A 19,077-nucleotide genomic window follows, 5' to 3' on the forward strand; every position below is an offset into this window, starting at 1 on the left:
CCATAGGAGTGTTAACTACTTGTTCTTTCCACACTGGGACCTTTGCTCCCACCAGTCCTTGTTAAAGTTCACACTGGTGGTTTCAGATTCACAGGCAATCATTGCGCTGTTAACAACATGACAGCTGTACAGTAGGATGAAGAATTTTTCTAGGTAGTAGCAAAGGAGAAAAACAATCCCAACACTCTAATCCTTCTCATTCAAAAACTGAAAAGAGGGAATCTGTCAAAATCGTCTTGCAGGGAGCTGGAGGCCAAGTCAGGAAAATGTTGCAACTTATTGCCCTATTCAGAAGAGAATTACCAAACAACATGGTTGTCTTCTTATCCCATTCCCTCTCATGGGAGGAAGGGAGAGAGAATTCTGTTGCACAAATGGTAAGTGGAAAAATGATGGCCAAAGTCTGAAGTGACATGAATAAATACCACTGGAAAGGAGGGCAGGAGGAAAGGAGGAAAAGGAAAATCGTACAAGCTCTACCCTTCTTGTGATATGGCATATTAAAAATGCCATCAAAGTTTACTGCATATTAAAAATATCATTATTAGATTGCTTTTCTCTGGGACTGTGGAACCTTAAACAAGGCAGAAATTTAGAAAGTTCATTTTGTTTCTCAGGCTGTCTTTTCCATCAGACATACGTTTTCCTACTGTCCACATACAGCTCCTCTGTTGGTGTCAGTCATCACACAATCTGAGTGCCTGAGAAATGTAATCTAAGTGGTGCAAAATGTAAGTATCTCTTGAGATGGGGGAATAAAGTGAAAAATTTCTCTCAAAAATCTTAAGGGACAGCTCTGCTAGTTACCTTAAAGCACCAATCTCACATCACATTGAACGCCTTGAATTCTGGCATTCAGACTGCAAGACAAGGTGCTCAGCATCTTGCAGGACTGGGCTGCGCACCAACATCCTACTCAAAGAAGATTACTAGCTATATTGGGTAGGAAAGAAAGAAGCAGAATATCAAGAAATTGCAGCTACATCAGGCCAAATAATCACATATGTTACAAAAGGTTTATGCTTTTTTAAAGTATATGAGGCTTTGAGCAACCTGATCTAGTCGAAGGTGTCCCTGCCCATGGCAGGGGGGTTGGAACTAGATGATCTTTAAGGTCCCTTCCAACCCAGACCATTCTATGATTCTATGTGTTTCTACTCAATGATGCTGCATCGTGCAAGCAGACTGAGATAAACCAAAGTCTCACAAAAGGAAAGCAATCACACGGTAAGTAACAGAGACTCAGACAGACTATAGAGGATGCTTCTTTGGTAAAACGTCAAGGGAGATGCAAGCTGTGGTCCCTTAGGTAAAGCAGGGGTGGTCTGCAAGTTCTAAATTATTCCTCAACAGAGGCTGGTCTGGCTCTCACTGAAGGAGGTGGAAACTCTCTGGTTACTTGCATGAGAAATGGATGTTTTTGATGTAGGATAAATTCTGTCTACTAGGCATGATTACATATTGAATAATTACACGAGGGCTCATTCCTTCCACTGCAGACATTATGGAAGAAATTCTCTAGCTTACATTCAGTATGTCAGACCAGACAAGCACAATAATCCTGACAGTATAAAGAAAGCACTTCAAGATCTTTGGATAAAAAAATACCAGAAGAAACGTCAGCCATCCATACTTCTCCTGGGTTTAGATGTAAGATCTCGCAGCTATCCTACATTCCACAGGTACAGTAGCTTGCATCTCTAAACATCTCCTCTTCAATTCACAGCTGATAATTAAAAACAAGTTTTCCCTGAGACAAAGAACTGGACTTCCAGTTCAGTACAGGGCTGTGACAGACAGGACCAAGAGAACGCATAGTTGTGTCTCCTGTAGCCTGTGCTCAGAAACGGTACAGACCACTTAGAGACCAGCAACAGTAAATTCTCCCTGACAAGCTGTTTTCTGGCATGTGTTTGCTGTCAAATTTCTCTCACCTTTTTTTTGTGGAGGTTTTTACGACAGGGGAAAGTAAAGGAAATCTCTACTACTGGCCAAAGCTCACTGACTGTTTACTAAGCACACTCGCTCTCTTTGTCCTAACTCACGTTTCCACCTTTTAACCTGGAGGTTGGCAGATTTTACAAGTTTTACAATATGACGGACTACTGGAAAGGAGCATTCCCAGGCAGCAGGTGAGCCTGGTCAGGCCTATCATTGCTGTGATTAGTTTGTAAGAATTATATCCTACTTTTGTTAATAAAAAATAAACAATAAGGAAAATAGGGAATGAGCTTTCACTTTAGTAACCTGCCCAAGAGTTTAGCTACTCTTGCTTTGCCACTTGACTTTGCTACACAGTGCTGAGGAACAATAGCTTACTCTTGCTACTAAAGCATTGCCACTTATCTCCTACTTAAATTTGCATAGTTTAACTTGAGCTACAAGATCATGCTATGATTTTTCTGCCACATTAAAGGATCTCTAATACTATTTTTCTAGGTAGGCACTGAGAGACGGGGACCGGGCTGCCTCTCAACTGCAAACTGTGCTGCTTTCTAGCACGGCCTCACAACTCCCAAACCAACAGATTCAAATATCAGGACAGGTGTCAATGCTTCCCGAGAATCCAGGGCGTAACACGGACAGCCTTTAGCTGTCTCTGTCCGTGAGATCAGGGAAATGCCGTTGTTTGTTCTGAAAGCCTTTGCCCTTGAATACAAGTACACTCTGCTCCCCTTTTGCTCCACAAAGTTAACAGAGACATGCCTGTGGGATGACTTCTCCCAGTATTTACATATTTATGCTTCTGTCCTGTATTAGTCAGTGTTTCTGTCTGGAGCCCCTTCCCTTTGGTCAGGTCTGGGATCCGCCTGGACTTTCTGCAGTGGTGCTGGAGGACAGATTCCTCCTGGCAGTCCAAAATACTTTGGGGGACGGGCAGGGAGGTTTGTATCCTTAACAGGATAAAAGGTTTTATCCGTAACATGATAAAGCATTCCCACCTCGTAGGTGCCTAGCTTCCGCTCGCAACAGCGCCTCTTGACTTCATGGGGCGAGCGCTGCAGAGGAGGGTTTCAGCAGGCTGCAGCACACCAAGAGACAGACTGCTGGTCCGTGTTGGGCCAGGGAATGTGTGCTGGCAGAGGAGCAGAGAAATATGGAGGAAAAAGCCTTCTCCTTGGGAAGACAAAGTAATCCGTGGCAATCCCTAAGAGAGGAAGACACTGATGTGCAGGAGCTTTAGCTGCACTGATGTTCACTGTCATCCAACATTTCTTCAGCCTCATTCCTGCAGATCTCCCTTGCTCATAGGTAAAAACTAGTGGGTTTATTCACAAACTTACAGTATCTCATGAATGTAAATTCAGCTGGCTCACACATAAGGATGACGCATGACAGGCTCCTTTCAGTCACAACACCACCTTGAAGTGTGCCCGTGCCAATGCTCCTGCCCACCCCCTCAGCCCCAGCACCCTGCTCTGCCCCTCTCCCAGTGCAGGAACTCCTGGTGTGACCTGGCCAAGGAGCCCAACCTGGTCTGGAGAAACTCTGCAAAATGAGTAATTCCTACTGCAACTGGGCCAGCACAGCCTCCTGGTTGAGGGAGAACGTGGCACGGGGCAGGAGCAAACAAGTGGAGCATGAGCAGGGACTTCCCAAGCTGGCATTGCCACTTAGAGAAACACCCAGCCACCCTTCACCTCGGGATACATTTCCAAGTTCACCTATGTGGTTTAGGAGCATAAAACTCATTTCTGTCAACAGAGATTTTTTTAGTTGAGGCCCATGCTCCTGCTTCACTGAGAAGTAGCTGAAATATCTCATATAAAACCAAAATTCACAACAATGAAAAGTTATTTTGTCTTTTACAAGAACAGAGACTCTATAGAAGCCTTTCACAGCCCCTAAAGCTTCAGAAAGGCCACTGAAAGGAATATTCTAGGATTTAGATCCACAGCAAAAGAGAAGCCTCATCCAAACACTCCCACTGATCCCAGCTGGCGTTGGACTGGACCCACATGTGAAATGTAAGCAAAATATGCCCAGAGTTCTTCACAATATAGTGGATTAGAGCAAGAGTGGTTTTTATTTATGAAAAATGGAGTTATAACAAAGGGACATTGAGATGCCCAAGGCCTTCCATTCCCGCTTTCCAGACAGTGAGGGGAAAAAGCAAAGAGACTGTTCTCACAGGCATGGATACATCGCCTCTTCAGCAAACATGTCTACAAATTTGTTTCACCAGCATAAACTAAAACAAGCAGAGAAATATTTTTCTTCCAATGTTTCCTTTCTATTTATTTTCTGTTGCTACCTTTGTGCCTGCAGCAACGCCAACGTTCCCTGAGCCCCAGAACCCACTGATTTTGCATCTGCTGCCTAACCTTTCAAACTCCAGAGGACTGCGCTAGCGCAGCTCTCCCTTTGCAGCTGGCGGAGTCATGGGATTATTTCAGAGTTGGGGTGAACAGGCAGAATGCCGGGAATATAAATAGGGGCTCCCAGCTGGGACGGGGATTGAACTGGGATGGGACATACCATCTCTGTTGTGCTTTCAGCAGATGTTTAAGGAATTAGAGCTTTATATTACTCCTTTATGAGTTATTATTCTTCCATGTTTCTCTATTGTTATCTTTATTTTTCTGTTGTTTTCTTGACTGTTCATGGAAAGCAAAATACTGGCAGATTCAAATTAATTTTTGAAGGTGAGCAAATAGCTGCAGAGACTTATTCACCCAATTTCAAGCAGAAAAAGTATATAAGCAACTTATTGGGACAACCCCCCCCCAAACCTAAGTGCACATAACTAACCAAGGCAACTTCACAGTCCTGTCATTCAAAACTTTACTATTGTTTCTGCATTGCTGGTACCATCACTTTCTGTGTTGAAAAATGGCAACCTCTTCTGTGCAAAGATCAGGGACTATAAATTTTCATATTTTGGGTGCTATAAGAACCATAAATAATGATTTATTGAATGAATCTCACTTCACTAGGCATGACTTTCCCAAACTTGTATAATGTGTGAAATCATTTATTGCTTGGAGACCTGTTAAGCAGGCAGCCACAAAAGCCCACTGCCTCTCATCATTTGAAGCCCAAACCTCAACATCATTTATTTCTAAGCTATTTTTTGGGTACATGCAGAAATCAAACCCTTGTAAAATCTTTTTAATTTCCTGCTTTCGTTCTTTGGGCCCACAGACTGGACCTGTAAGATATTTAACTTCTTTTTTTTTTTCCACATTACTGGTAAACTCCTTCGGTTTCAGCCGTGATGCCCATAAACAAAATTCACGTCAGACAAGGCAAAGGTTCCAAGACAGACAGTTACTAGCTCAAAGCCAGAGTGTTTCATTTTAGACTTCATCCCCATTTAAACCATGAAAACCTCAGTAAGTATTGAATTTAAATCCACTATCACTTTCTCCAGGCCTTTGTCAAAGGGCTCATTATTAGCTTCTATTTTACAGTGCCTCCTAGATCCCCATGCTGAGGGGCCACACTGTATCAACTAGAGCTGCGAGCACACACAGAGCAAGAAGCAGTCTCCATCCTGGGCCATTTAGGATCCCAGACAGACCAGATAAAAGACAAGAAAGAGGAGCTACGTTTCCAGCATGTGTCACACAGCAGGTCGGAGGGTTCAGAATAAGCGCTCAGGATTCAAAAGTCTTAATCCAGGGCCCTATCTACCACATCAGATTTTGTCACACTCTTTTTAGACAAAACAAGTATATAAGTATATAATAACGGGTACATGCAGATATAATAAAGTGTATTTATATAAACTTTTTTGTAAGAAAGGTTCTGTGCCTTCTTACAGAAGCAACCACAAAACTTTCAAGCCTCTTGGATCCATCTGAATCCTCTCCTTTCTGAAAGTAGCTGCTAATGGCCCCTAACCTGTTGGCTCGCTCTCACAACAGAAAAAAACAGTTCGCTGGAGAACAGTTTTTCCAGGAGAGTGCAATGTTTGGATATGTGTTTACTGAAAGGGACCTTTATCATTTCAAGTTCCTGTTGGTCCTGGTGCTCTGTATCTGTGTGGCAAAAGAGAGAGCAGCAGTGGTTTGTCTGTAAGCAAGATTCTCTGTTACTCTCTGCTCTGGGGTCTGTAGGACTACGCAGCTATCAGAACGCACAGGCAAGCCTGAGCTGTTGGCTTCCAATCAGGCTTGCAACGTGTCTAAAACCCTGGTTGCCTGACGAAGTCCTGAGTTACCATGAGTCCTCAGCGTTGGCAACATGACCGTTTTCTAAGCCAAGCTGCCTTAAGCCTGTCAAAGTAGGTTTAACTGTTGCTTCATTTCTCTGAACAGTGCTCAGAAGCATTATATGACATTGGCTAAGCCAGCTGTCCCCAGAGAAAAGCTCCAGGGAACGGCTGCTTTCTGTCCGACCCCTCATGGCTAAGGATGTCTCCTGCAGCAAGCCGTCCCTGCGTACTGTCCATGGATCGAGGCTCGGGGTACTTTGCCAAACCAGGACAACATTACAAAGGAGTAACTGGGAACTCAGGAGTGACTGAGCAACAGCTGGCAGCAGCACAGTCCTCATTTTCTCTGTACCATTTCTGTGATTTTTCACTCAAATCATTGTGCCATTTGAAGGAACGCAGACCTGTGTCATTCTGAGTTACAGTCAGACTTGTCGGTGCCACTAATTCTGCTAAATGAACAGTAAAATAGAAACAGGCAGAACGATGTAATTAAGTTTGCTGCAGAAACAGAATCATAAGGAACACACCAGCAGTATTTTCAAAAGCCACCTGCCCCAATATTCGTGGTGTGACTCACATATCTACTAAAGTACTGCAGAAACCCTGGACCAGCTACACAATTCTCACCAGCAGTTTATGTGAAATTAAGTCATCCCAAATGGTCATTCAAACTACGGGTTACTGACAGGGGAAGAAATGAAATAAAATGTTCTTGTTGTTCTAGACAACAAAAAAGACCGCTAAGGAAGTAACTTTATAACTTGAGAAGGGTCTGCAGCTTTAAGGAATTCTCCCCTAAAGGTTGTAAAGCTTTTACTATGCAAAGTATTTTTGCTATTATATACACTGGCGGCCACTAAGTGCAGCTATTATTTCTGGCGGTCATTCAGAGAAGGTCGGGGCTGATAAAGCGTTTAACAGAGTTTGTTTGGGTAGATCCATCTGTGGTTTTAACCACCCATACAGACTTTTGTGTCCTTTTAAAAGACACTGGATGTTACTGAGTCTAATAAATTATGATCTTCTATTATTTATCATGCCACAGCAAAGAGCATCATCTTTACAATGCCCACACTTTTCTATATGCATTACACAAGCATCTAAAAAAGGGATTATTCCTTGCTGTGGGGTAGGGGTGCAGCCTACACAGAGCTCCCATTTCCTTGGTAAAGGCCATGTGGAGTTGTGACCTGTAGGGTGAGTTCATGCCTCAGAGGAGCCAAGGAGGGGACATTGCAATCAAAGGGCAGGAAACTAAGAGGTATGTTGAAAGGATATAGCAAGGAGTCCAAGATGGAGCTTCGGAAAGGAAGTACTTTCAGGTCATGTGAGCACCTGAAGGAAAAATATCCTAACTAGTTGGGATGGACCGTAATAGCATTCTTAACACTCCCACTGAATGGGTTTGATAGTGCAGGATTTGAAACTTAGCCCCATTACAAACTCTCTGTACTGCTTGGAGCAAACCAGGTGAACTCCCAGCGCCCCACTTCCCTGCCTGGCTGGCACTGTGTGCCACAAGGCGAAGCGCCTCAGTGATGATCTCTGCTACTGTTTATGAGTACTCTGTTCCAAAACATGAAATGAAATATTGCTAGGACTATCTTGCTTCAAAATGCTGTGCAAACAGTTGCTGACTATGAAGCAGGTGAGTAAAACTTATTTAAATTGCACAGTGAGAAGATCTTCACAATCTGACTACCGTTCCAGACATTTCATAAAGCTTTTTGTATCAAGAGATAGTACTGACCTGAACAACATTGCCACTTACCTGAGCTTATCTGCTACAAAAATCACACGCCGCTCCAGCAGGAGAGAAGCAAAGATCCTGATGATCTGACGAACGCTGAGGCACTTGAAAAGGCATTCAAAGTCCACGTGTTCCAGACGTGAGTCCATTGGCCGTCGCAGCTCAATGACCTGAACATATCCAGCAAACATCAGTCAGCACCACTAGCCAGAGCTGACAGCTCCAGGGGTGCCCAGCACCCCAGCCCAGGCCCTCCAGCACCGCTCCGTGCTTGCCTGTTGAGGGGACATGGAGAACGACCCCCATCCTCTTTTGTAATCTGAGGCTGGAGGCACAGCACTCCAGAGAAATGGTGTATTACACAATTCTCTATCAAGTCATTCTTCTTCCCAGAATACAGTTGTGTACATTAAATCTGCTGCCATTTCCGAGAGAAGCATCATTCTGCCTTCTAAACACCCTGTCACAGATTTAAAGCTTGGCTGAGTCAACAGTATGAAGCAAGTAACAAACTGGAAACACTGGAGCCGGAAGCTTACAGGATTAAAACAGTCATAAAGACAAGGCAAATTTGGTTATTATCTTGGCTAGCGATTCAAATTCACATCTAGATAGGAGCCAAGGACTCAACTTAAAGGCTGGGCAAAATTCAAACAAATTTACTTCATTTTCACTCTTCTGTGATGCATAAATCACTAGATAATGTTTAAAACCTTTTTTTTGGTCATAAAAATATGTACATATATATACTTAACTGGGGAGTCAGGACAAGGTCTTAGATGGCGACTTGTGACATCCCTTTAAAGTCTAATTTTCATACTTCATCCATGACCTCAGGCCCTCTCCTTCCTTTTTTCAAATGCCTTTTGCTTGATTCCTTTATTATATCTTCCTTTTACTTTGCAATTGACATGCTCAGATGTGGAACTTGAAGGCGAAGGACAGAAAAAAGAAGAGGGAGAAATAACATGAAGAAGAGAGTAACAGAGGGAGAAAAATATGAAGTGCAAGACAGCAAATGATGAACTACTGAGGAATTTGAGGAAACAGAAGGGAAAGGGGAAAAGCTGGCCAACTTGAAGCTGTGTTGAAATCTCTGAAGACGTATTAACAGGAACGTATACACATCTCCTTCTTTCCATATGTCCAAAAATCGCCATCACTTTATTGCTTTAGACCACTTTTATGTTTTCATGCACATGATGACGCATTCCACGAGCACACTGTATTGGGTTTAAACTTGAGCAGCCCTTACAAAATTCTTCACAAACACACTGTTTTAAGGATATGATCAGCAGCAAGACCACAGGATACTGGAAACAAAACCAGCTCATACCAGTTTAATTGTAATATTTTTTTGTGGTCGGTAACGCAACTGTAAAAAGAAGGTCACTGTTAGAACAGTATTTGTGCACAGAGCTGATTTTTTTAAAGCCTGACCCATCACTCAGCTGTTGCCTCAAACAGCAGTAAGCATCAAGTTGTGGAGTGATGGTGTACCATGAATACCTCCTCAGGAGACACTGCCTGCCTGTACCCCTTTATCATATGCAGTCAAGGTGCCCACTTCCATTCCTTAGCGTTGGGATTGCAAGCTCAAATCATGTTGATGTGCCAAATTATGAGGAGCTGGTTTTACTGCAAAACTTCCAACACTAAAATCTTGCTGCGGGGTAGGATGCAATGCAAGTTACGGCAGCTTTTACAAATGCCATGGATGTTTTCTGTTGCCTGGTAAAGCCTTCTGCTTCAGTCTGCTTGTCACAAAGTAATACACTGTCTGCTTCCCAATTAATCATCATCTTTGTTTAGGCCAGAGGAGCCACAATGGAAGGACAAGATTCTGTTCCTAATTAAGCCAGTGCATTCCATTCAAATAACGAGTTTGTACTAGCATAGCAGAGAGCAAAGCTCAGCCAGAAAAGAGTTGTTTGTTTGTTTGGAATTATCTCAATGTTTTTCTCTGGGAGAGTTCAGAAGCTTGAGCAGAGGACAGAGAAGTTGCAGATCCATGGTTCCCAGATATAGTCACATCAAAAAAAGCATTATCAGATCTCTCCACTGTTATGCCAATGAGCCTTTTAATTTTCCTTTCCTTCTCCAGAAGATGATGCTTGGGACTTAAATATGCCTTGCAAGTCACTTATACAAGGAAGTCTTTACATTTCATACCAAGTAACATTACAGGCCCACTCCGTTGAAGCTGGTGGCATTATACTTAGAGAAAATACATCATTTGATGTAGAAACAGTAATAGTACTGTTAAACTAACCCTCGGGAGTGTGAAATAATGCTAGAGGGGATTTTTTTTCCTGTTTTCATTAACTGGGCCAAATTCTATTCCTATCTGCAGTGATCTATTTCCTCTATATGCTTGCCCATCTGAGTGGAGCTACTGTATACTTACATAAGGACATGCAGAGAGCAGAATTTGACACGGCGAATGGCTAACAAGCCTCAAGTCACAAAAAACTTTTTAAGCAAGGCATCAATATTGCCATTTTCCAATAAGGCCTATGTTGTACAATGCTAGGCTTCTAGCTACTTGAGTCAGTAATAAAAGGAAATGAAATTTATTATATATATGCACACACACAAGAAAAACTTTTTGGAAAAGCATGTCATCTGAAAGTTGTAAGTGTGTCTTGATTGACATATTTTCTTTGAGAGCCAGTTAAATGATATTTATTGCCTAAAAGAGCCATTTAAATGCTGCTGGTCACTCCTACCAAGGCCAGGACCAGCAGTAATGAGGTTTGCAATAATAACCAGCTGCTGAACTGTTTAAGTACGATCAGCATGGGAAACTTAAGCTTGCTTGTTATCCCTGTGATAAAGCCCAGCCCTGGTAACTACACTAGGCCAGGCATACTAGGACGTTTGTGGTGTTTGTGTTTTTTTCTTAAACACGACTTATTAATAAACATAAAATAACAAATACATAACAATAAATTGGCTTATTATCATCAATGGGAACTAGCATTAGCATACCAACACTGGTGCAGCTCCTGCAATGCTCATTTTGAGGGTGTGCCACCTCACATGCCTTGCAGTATCTATATGCCTCCTCCGGTTTTTCTTTTGCTGTTTGATATTGGAGTGGTAAGGGGCAAAGCTTTGACTTTTAATGTTTGCAGTTGCTTTTTACCTCATTTCCCGCTCCAGGCAGAAAGGTTTTGACTTTGATTGTCTTTCCAGGTGCAGGAAAAGGAGATTCCATCAGACTCCTCATAAATGGATAAACCAAGGCAGCAGATATTCCCCTTCTCCTTTCAACCTCATCCAGGATCTGATCCATTAGTAAGGCGCAAGAGAGAAAGAGACAGAACATGTCAACACCACATACACTTTTAAAGCATCTTTTGACCCACATGTGCCTAAACACATGGGAAATTTCTCTTTTAATTTATTTTTAATTTAGTTTAATTCTCCTCTGCCATGTATTTCTTCACAACCATTATAGCCACAGGATTCGATCATGCTCTAAAAATGATACGTTTTCCAGTTACAAAATGGAGCCTGTTTGTGAATGCAGTTAACAAAGAGACAAGGAAGAAATAACAAATCTGGAAAGGAGAAAGAAGACTCAGCATGGCAAAAGGCATGTATATTGTTTGAATTTTGCCTGAACAACAGAGTGAGCTGAAGGAAGGACAGATCAAGACAAATCCCATGACCACAGACCAGGTCAGAGTCAGGTCTCAGTGGTATATCTTGAAATTTGTGTTAAGGAGAAACACTTTCTTCTGCCCTGGGCACCTCTTCCATTTCAACTGAGAGGGCAGCAAAAAGCCAGACCAGCAAGAAAAGCAACCCTGGTACACTATGATACCAGCAGAGCTCCACCAGGAAAGAGTTCCTGGAAGAGCCCCGGCTGTGGCAGCAGCAGTCACGTCGCAGCCTGAGCTGAGCTGGGGCCAGCCGTGAGCAGCCTCATGAAGCATGCCCAGCTGTTTACACTGGGTGCCTGCATTAAGGTCATTTTCTGTTTGACATGATGCAGAGCCTGCAATCTAGTTTTGAAATGAGCAGATGGAACTTCTTACAGATAGAAAGGACAATTATTTTTTTCTCTCTTTGGTCACATGGGCCAACATAAATGAGATCACAGCTAACTTTTCCCACATTAGACAGACCATATAGATGATAAACCTAAAGAAGACGAGAAAGCAAGCTTCAAAGCAGTTAGTGGTTTGACCTGAAATGGTGATCTTTTAACCACCACTCAAGAGCAAAGGGCCATACAAGAGTTAGTGGGTCTGAGTCAGGCATTTTGCCTTGTTTCTCTTGGAAACGCCTTTCATTGAAACAGAACATTGAAAGATACTTAAGCACAAGCTGGTGCCTTACAACAACAGCCAGTGACACCAAATGCCAACGGGACATTCACTGGTGCAGTTTCCTCTTCGCAATGTAGTAAAGACCTAACTAAAGCAAAGCTGACCCTATATACATAGCTTGCACTCCAGTCTGTGGCAGATAACCATAAACGAAGATATAGATTTCATTCTTGATGTAACTTGCAGCACAATAATTACCCTCACCAGACAAAAGCAGCTGCCCTAATGGTAAGTAATAATAAACCAAGGCTATGCCCCAGGTCCCTTAGTGCTCCTGCACACTGCAAGCATACAGCACTACCTCCTTTTCTGCAGTCACTGTTTGATGCTTTACTTTGCTGGTGTTGGGGGCCATGTGTGTGTCATATCCCAGTCCCAAAAACTTTCACAATATGATTAGTATTTAAATCAAATAAAAGTTGAACACAGATCTCGGAAGATAGAAGGGTCAAAAATATCTGCTGAAACCGTGACCACATGAACTGGCTGGAAGTAAGGGTATCATCTGTGGTTCTCAAGTCTGTCTTAGCAGTAGGTATTACAATAGTGAGCATAAAGGCTTTGAGGAACATGAAAATAATGCAGGGGATCAGAAATAGGATGACAAACATTTTAAAACAGAGGACTCCTTTTGCTCTTCTGATAAATAATATCCAAGGTTTAATATCTTATGGTCTTTCATCACTCGCATTTTTCTGTAAAGGCAATTGTTCCTCATTTTGACTAATTCAGCGAAGTGCACCATAATGATTGTTTTCCTCTCTTTTACTAGATTTATCAATTAGGACAGCCCAGGTTTCTCTTACTAGGCTGGAAAAAGACACTGTCTTACGTTTCAAGAACTTCTGTCTCCATCCACACCACATATGTCTTCAAAACTGTCATGGAGGCTAAGGCTCAAACACCTCCTCCTTCATTTAATAGCTATTTTGTTCAAACCCTATCCAAAAATGCGGTGTTTGGAGTGTGTGCTAAAGAGCTGTGCTAAATCCAGCCCAGGACTGGAGCCAGCCCCACGTCGTGCCAAACACTCTGCTCCCACTCTGGCACTGGTATCGTCAGGAGGTGACCAGTCCTTTGTAGGACAGTACCACTGTGACTAGACTACAGTAGGATGGAGTCTTTTTGTAGCCCAGACCCTCCACAAGCCCAGTGGTTGAAAAAGTGCAGAGATGTGCCACAGCCCCATTCAGGGCCCAATATGCATTTGAGTGGGAGCCTTCCTTTCTGCATAGACCAAGAATCTGAGCCCTGTGTGGCCAAGGGCCTGTCTGCAACAATGCTTGGGAACAGCCCTTGCTGAAGACAGTGAAATCACGGTCACCCATCAGCCGCTGGTTCACTTTGGCTGGATGATCAGACACTTTTGTTCAAGTTACAGATTGAACTGGGAAAGCAGACTGTTTGCAATTTTGGTATGACCTTCCACATCTGCTGCAGACTTTACACCTCAGCTGTAGTGATACTCAGTTTTAAGGAGGATACTTACATTTTCTTTTTTTTTTTTTTTTAGTATTTTCTGTCTTTTTTCCCCTCTCCCATTTTCCTTTGAAAATGAGTGCACTATCAAAATAGATAAAAACATAAAAGTAAACAAAGAGCCTCAGGACCTCTCTCCATACCATGAGTTTGGTGAGCTGTGTTATCCTCCCAGAACAATGCATTCCGTTTCACTCACAGTTATCTGTGTTTAGATACATCTTATAGCTAAGAGACACTGTTATAAACCCTTGATTTCAGAGCTTTATGAAAGATGTCAGAAGCAGAATTGCAATTAACTATTGCAACTTAATAATTTTTCTTCACATAGATTTATCTTAAGCAAAGTTTTATCTCAAAAACTTGAAAACTGCATTGAAGATAACATTCTGTATGATTATTAGATCATATGAACAATATAAATGCTGTGATTTTATTAACTTCAATGATTTACATGTTCTTTTCAACTTTATTCCTATATAAATGAAAAAGAAAAATCTGTGTAAGTTCTGTGAGACTTCTCACACCTGAAGTGGAAATCGTTGGCAAATTCTATGAACACTGTATCGAAATGGGAAAAGGGGAAGGCAGCCATTTGACATATCATTGTTCTCCACACACCACCAGCAAATCCTATATGATACTCTGAGGTGCTCACTGGATTTTGCAGAGCTCACTCTCAGAGGACTACGAGGCCCTAAACTAGCAGCTAGAGAGATATTTCAAATGTTAATCGATCAGAAATGTTATTAATAGTTAACTTTAATAATCTTTTGTCTTACAAAAGAATAATGCTTGTGGCTCTGGAGCTGACTGGCAGTTAGTTGTTCCTATGGCTATTCAATCCCCCAGTTTAGCTGCAAAGCCCTGCTTATTGTCTGAACTCTTGAGTCAAGAAATGTGTTACCTAGGTAAACTACCTCAGCATACCATGCAACTTTGGATTAATTAATGTGGAGGCCAATTAAAAGATTATCCATGCTTTCCTAGCCTCCTAGGATAAAAACTCATGTTAAGAGAGTCAAGCATACAGAATTCACTTATCAAACAATCTTGCTTCTTAACCTCATCATTCCACAGGGTATTGGAGTAGAAGTGGTACTGGCCCATCATTCAAACCGTGAATGCCAAGAATTACAGCTCAGCACAGAACGGCTTTAGAAAACAATGGAAAAAACTTCAGTCAGCCAGATCATACAGACACCCAGATGTTTTCTGAATCAAGTTCTGCCTCAGTCACAGAAATAATAAGACATTCTTCAATGAACCCTACAATAGGGATGGAATATCCAAAACAGCAACTGTAAAACACAGTTATCTCCCATCAAAGGAAGAAATTCTTGTCTGGTTCATCCCTGTGGATGTGTCTCAGTAAACAATCAGATTAAAAAACAATATTTAAAAAAAATCTTCTTACCTTGGAAAATAAGTCAAAGCACCCCAGCCGGCTGATGACACAATAAACTTCAGGTAGGCGTGGACCTTTTCCACTTGGCTGATAGCAGTAAAAAGGAGATCGAAATTACATATTAATTTGGAGTCATGAGGAAATACGCTTCTCTCTCTGATCACACAGTTGGCCATCATGTGTCATCTTTCACTATCCGTTTCTCCATCAAAATAGCTACTCTTGGAAAAGCATCATATTTCTTCTGTAAGACAGGAAACTAAAAAGCATAAATAGTGCTTATCCACTTTGGAAATCACAGTGCATTGGAGCTCCAGCTTGCAGCCATAAAAGCATTTTTAACTACGAGTGTAACTCATGCCTTTGCTATCATTGTCCTCTGTTCCTGCTGCGGCATGAGGAGTGAGGCCACCCCGGGGCCTTGTGCTGGGCAATGAGAACTGCAATGCTAAGGGAGGTTATGATGGCTTTAGTTCCCCACTCACTTCATGATGTTCAGAGAGCTCAACTCACAGAAAGTGTGCTTAGAGACCTAAATGAAGGCAAGCTGCATGAGCTGAATCATTAACTTCCTCAGATTAATGCATGATACACATGAAACTCTTACATAACTTTAACGGTGGCAAGTATGAATCAACAATGTACATGCCCCCCAACCCCTCAAAAAAAAAATAAATCAAAACCTATAAAGACCATCCTCTATAATCATGCTATTGAATATACTTCCTAGAGAAGCAAATGGTTAAACTGGCATGACTGATGTGTATTCATTCCCTCAGCACACTGGACTCTGCAACCCTGCCTATACCACTGCAGGGAAAGATCTGTCAGCACTGTGTGTGAAAGAAGGGTACAATCACTTGCTGGATTCAGCTTCTTTACTGGAAAAGAAGTAGAATTAGGCTAATATTGAGACCTTTAGAAAAACCGTCCTTGCTGGCAAGGTCCTCAAGAGCAGAGAGCTGGTCTGCCTGTGTACAATGCACGCAGACGGCAGTGACATCCACGCATAGCAGCTTCCCACTGTATTTTTAATAAGCTGTGAAGCAGCATTCCAGTTTTGTGTATTTGCAACTGATTTTTACCAGTTCAGCAGGCAAATCCTTCCTAGGGGCTGTTATTTTAACAAGGCAGTTTGCTGACTTGAGATGCAGTCACATGTTGTCCCAAGATACAGTGCAAAGAAGTCCTGACGCTGCGTCGTCCAGGAGCTAAGTCCACCACGGCACAGAACGATTGCAGGTACACCAGCAAGCCTCAGCACCCCGGCAGCAAAAGCTGAAAGTGGGGTCTGAGACAACAGGTGAGGCTGCCCACTTCCTTGCATCTCGTGGAGTCAGCTGTGCTTGTGCAGTACGGCGTGAGAAGTGGCTGTAAAACAATCACTTGGCATCACTTAGCCCCTTTGAGCCGCTGTACGTTATTGATATGCAGCAGTGACAAATTCATCTCCATTAATAAGGACTCTGTGATAAAGGAGCTCAGTCACCCTTTCCATCAGCTTCTGCCCACTTGTACATTTAGCCAAAGTGGCTGATCATCTCCTCTGTATCCACATAGAAGGCTAGTATATTTTTATCTTTGTCTCAGTAGACTCTGCTCATACAAGGATTAACTCCTCCACAGTGTGTCTGACATTTACATGCCACACAGATGTCAATCAAGAGAAACTGAGGCGTAGCTGTGCTTTTTAAATCTGAATATTGCTATCTAGACTTGGACAGCCAGCAGGTGCCTGTCTGTTATAATAAAGACCACAAAAAAATACCAAAGCTAAGTGAATACAGATGAGCCTATTTCTGGATCCAAACCTGCTCACTACACGTCACATCTCTGAAAAAGCAGAGCCCTTTTTTGTCCATATTAGGTATAAAACCCTTTCTAAAGGCACGGAGTGATTATATCAAGCATGTGGGATTTTGGTTAAAATCGTTGTGTCAAATCTGCAGGAATGCCGAAGCCATGCCAGGAGCCTTGGAGAGCTCCCAACCAAGAGCTGTCTCACTGAGTGCCAGTAAAAACATCACATTCCTGGGTCATCTATAAGACCAGAAACAATAACTGCTCAGAGCTTATTCAAAGATTCTCCTTTATGAAACATCATTGCTTTCAAACATCTTAAAGGCTACATATCTCTGAGAGCTGGGATTCTTCCCTCCTTGCACTCATCATATAGGACATCCTTTTCTGTTATTTCAGAGGCTTTTTCTTGCAAACAGCACAGCCTCCCAGATGCACACGAATCATCTGTAAGAGGCAGCAAGCAAAAGTCTCAGGCAGAGCCATTCTGAGGGGCAGGACTTCTCAAATTTCTGGCACTGGCCACTCTTCACATAACCTCCCCTCTCAGCCATTAGTTTACACCTCAAAGATGGATCTAAAACACCTGCTAGTTGTGTTTTAGTTTGCTTCTTTCCCAGAAAAACATCGTATGGGACATGACACTCCTCCCTTCTCTGCCTGGGCTCGTCTCTCTTCACTAGGGGAGACTTGGACACTCGGTCTGGCCAACAGTACTGGTTTAACCTCCTCTCTTCCCAGAAGAGAGCACTTCCATTTGCTGGCTGTGCTCTACAAGGTAGCTACAAAGCCTTGGAGTCATGTCCTCCAAGGCTCACCCTTCCACAGGATGAATTGGTCCAGTTCAGGGAAGCTGTATGGTAAAGTAGCACAGCTGAGAGGCATCTGAGTGACTCTGCCTTGATGCATTGCACTTCTGAAAGAAGAATGGAGGGGATGATGTTTTGGTTTTGATTTGTTTTCAATTTGTTTTCATGGAGCCCAGGATATTTTCAGCCTTCATCCAGTATTACAAATGAAAATGCTAATGAGTGTTGTTGATAACGAGACAGTTTCCCAAGAGAATGTCAAGAACTTGGCTACAAGATGGAGGAGCTGATATCTCCATCAGGGCTAGCCCGCAAGTGGCTCAGGACAGTCTTTTTTATATTGAGTTTAATCCGAATTTTACCGTCTAAAGCCCACCTCAAAACCTGCTTTGGCAGGAGAAACAGGAGGCTTTTGCTCCAAAAAATGTCTGCTATTTTTCTCTTTCAAATCACACCTCCCTGCTCATATGCTTGAAATCTAGGGGAGCCTTCAGAGATTTCCTCCCAGTCTGGCATAGCTCTGGGAGTCTCTCACACACTGCTCATGCCTGCTTTCAGAGCAAGCAGGCTGCCCCTGCAGTACACATACTCGCCAGCCATTCAGACACATAACTCAGTGGTTTGGGTTTTTTTAAGATACTAGGGAGGCTGTGAGGTGTCAGGAAAGCTCCTGGTTTCACAGTCACAGAGATAACTGGGGAATGCTAGTCCCAGCATGTTGACATCAGAGAAACCAAAGTAGTGGGGACCAAACACAACATTTTTCCTCCTGCACTTCTCCTCTTAGCTTCTCCCATCTACCTGAAGATAAACTGTGTGGAGAGGAAAGTCAGCAAAAACAGACCTACCAAACAGCAAGAAAGAGAAACATAAACTGTAGTCCTACCTGCCTTCTCAAAAAAGCAGGAGTGCAGCAAGAAACAGACTAGCATCAGTTTGAAGACTCCAGAAGGGCTGTGCGCTTTCCTCCCCAAAATGGGACAGGACATCTCACCCAAGATCTTCTAAATAATTCCCCAGACAGCATTATTAGGAAAACCAGAGGAAGCAGTAAGGGCTGCTCCAGGTCAGGTGAAAAAGGACCATCACAAATGCACAGCAGCAGCTGAGTTGTCTGAAGGAAGGGCCTTTGCAAAGTAGATGCATTAGGTCTGTGTAAGCCTCTAACACCCTGGGCTCCTCTTGAGACCAGAACTGTAGATGCTTCAATTGCAATTAGCTGTAATTAAAGCAATGACAATAAAACAGAGATAGTACGTAAAAATATTTAACTCTAAATGGCAATGCAAATGCCATTTTCACACACAGAATGTGTAATGTCTATTCCC

General features: G+C 42.6%; 1 protein-coding gene across 1 annotated transcript in view; it reads right to left on the bottom strand.

Moving 5' to 3' along the window:
- DENND2B (DENN domain containing 2B) overlaps positions 1–19,077 on the bottom strand; it is a 77,549-nt gene that overhangs the window by 13,981 nt on the left and 44,491 nt on the right. The window contains 3 exon segments of the mRNA XM_086612907.1: positions 7,935–8,083; positions 11,062–11,202; positions 15,150–15,227. Coding sequence (XP_086469033.1) covers positions 7,935–8,083; positions 11,062–11,202; positions 15,150–15,227 — 368 coding nt within the window.

The sequence above is a fragment of the Tauraco erythrolophus genome, chromosome 6, assembly GCF_009769465.1.
Source record: "Tauraco erythrolophus isolate bTauEry1 chromosome 6, bTauEry1.pri, whole genome shotgun sequence".
Taxonomy (NCBI): Eukaryota; Metazoa; Chordata; class Aves; order Musophagiformes; family Musophagidae; genus Tauraco; species Tauraco erythrolophus.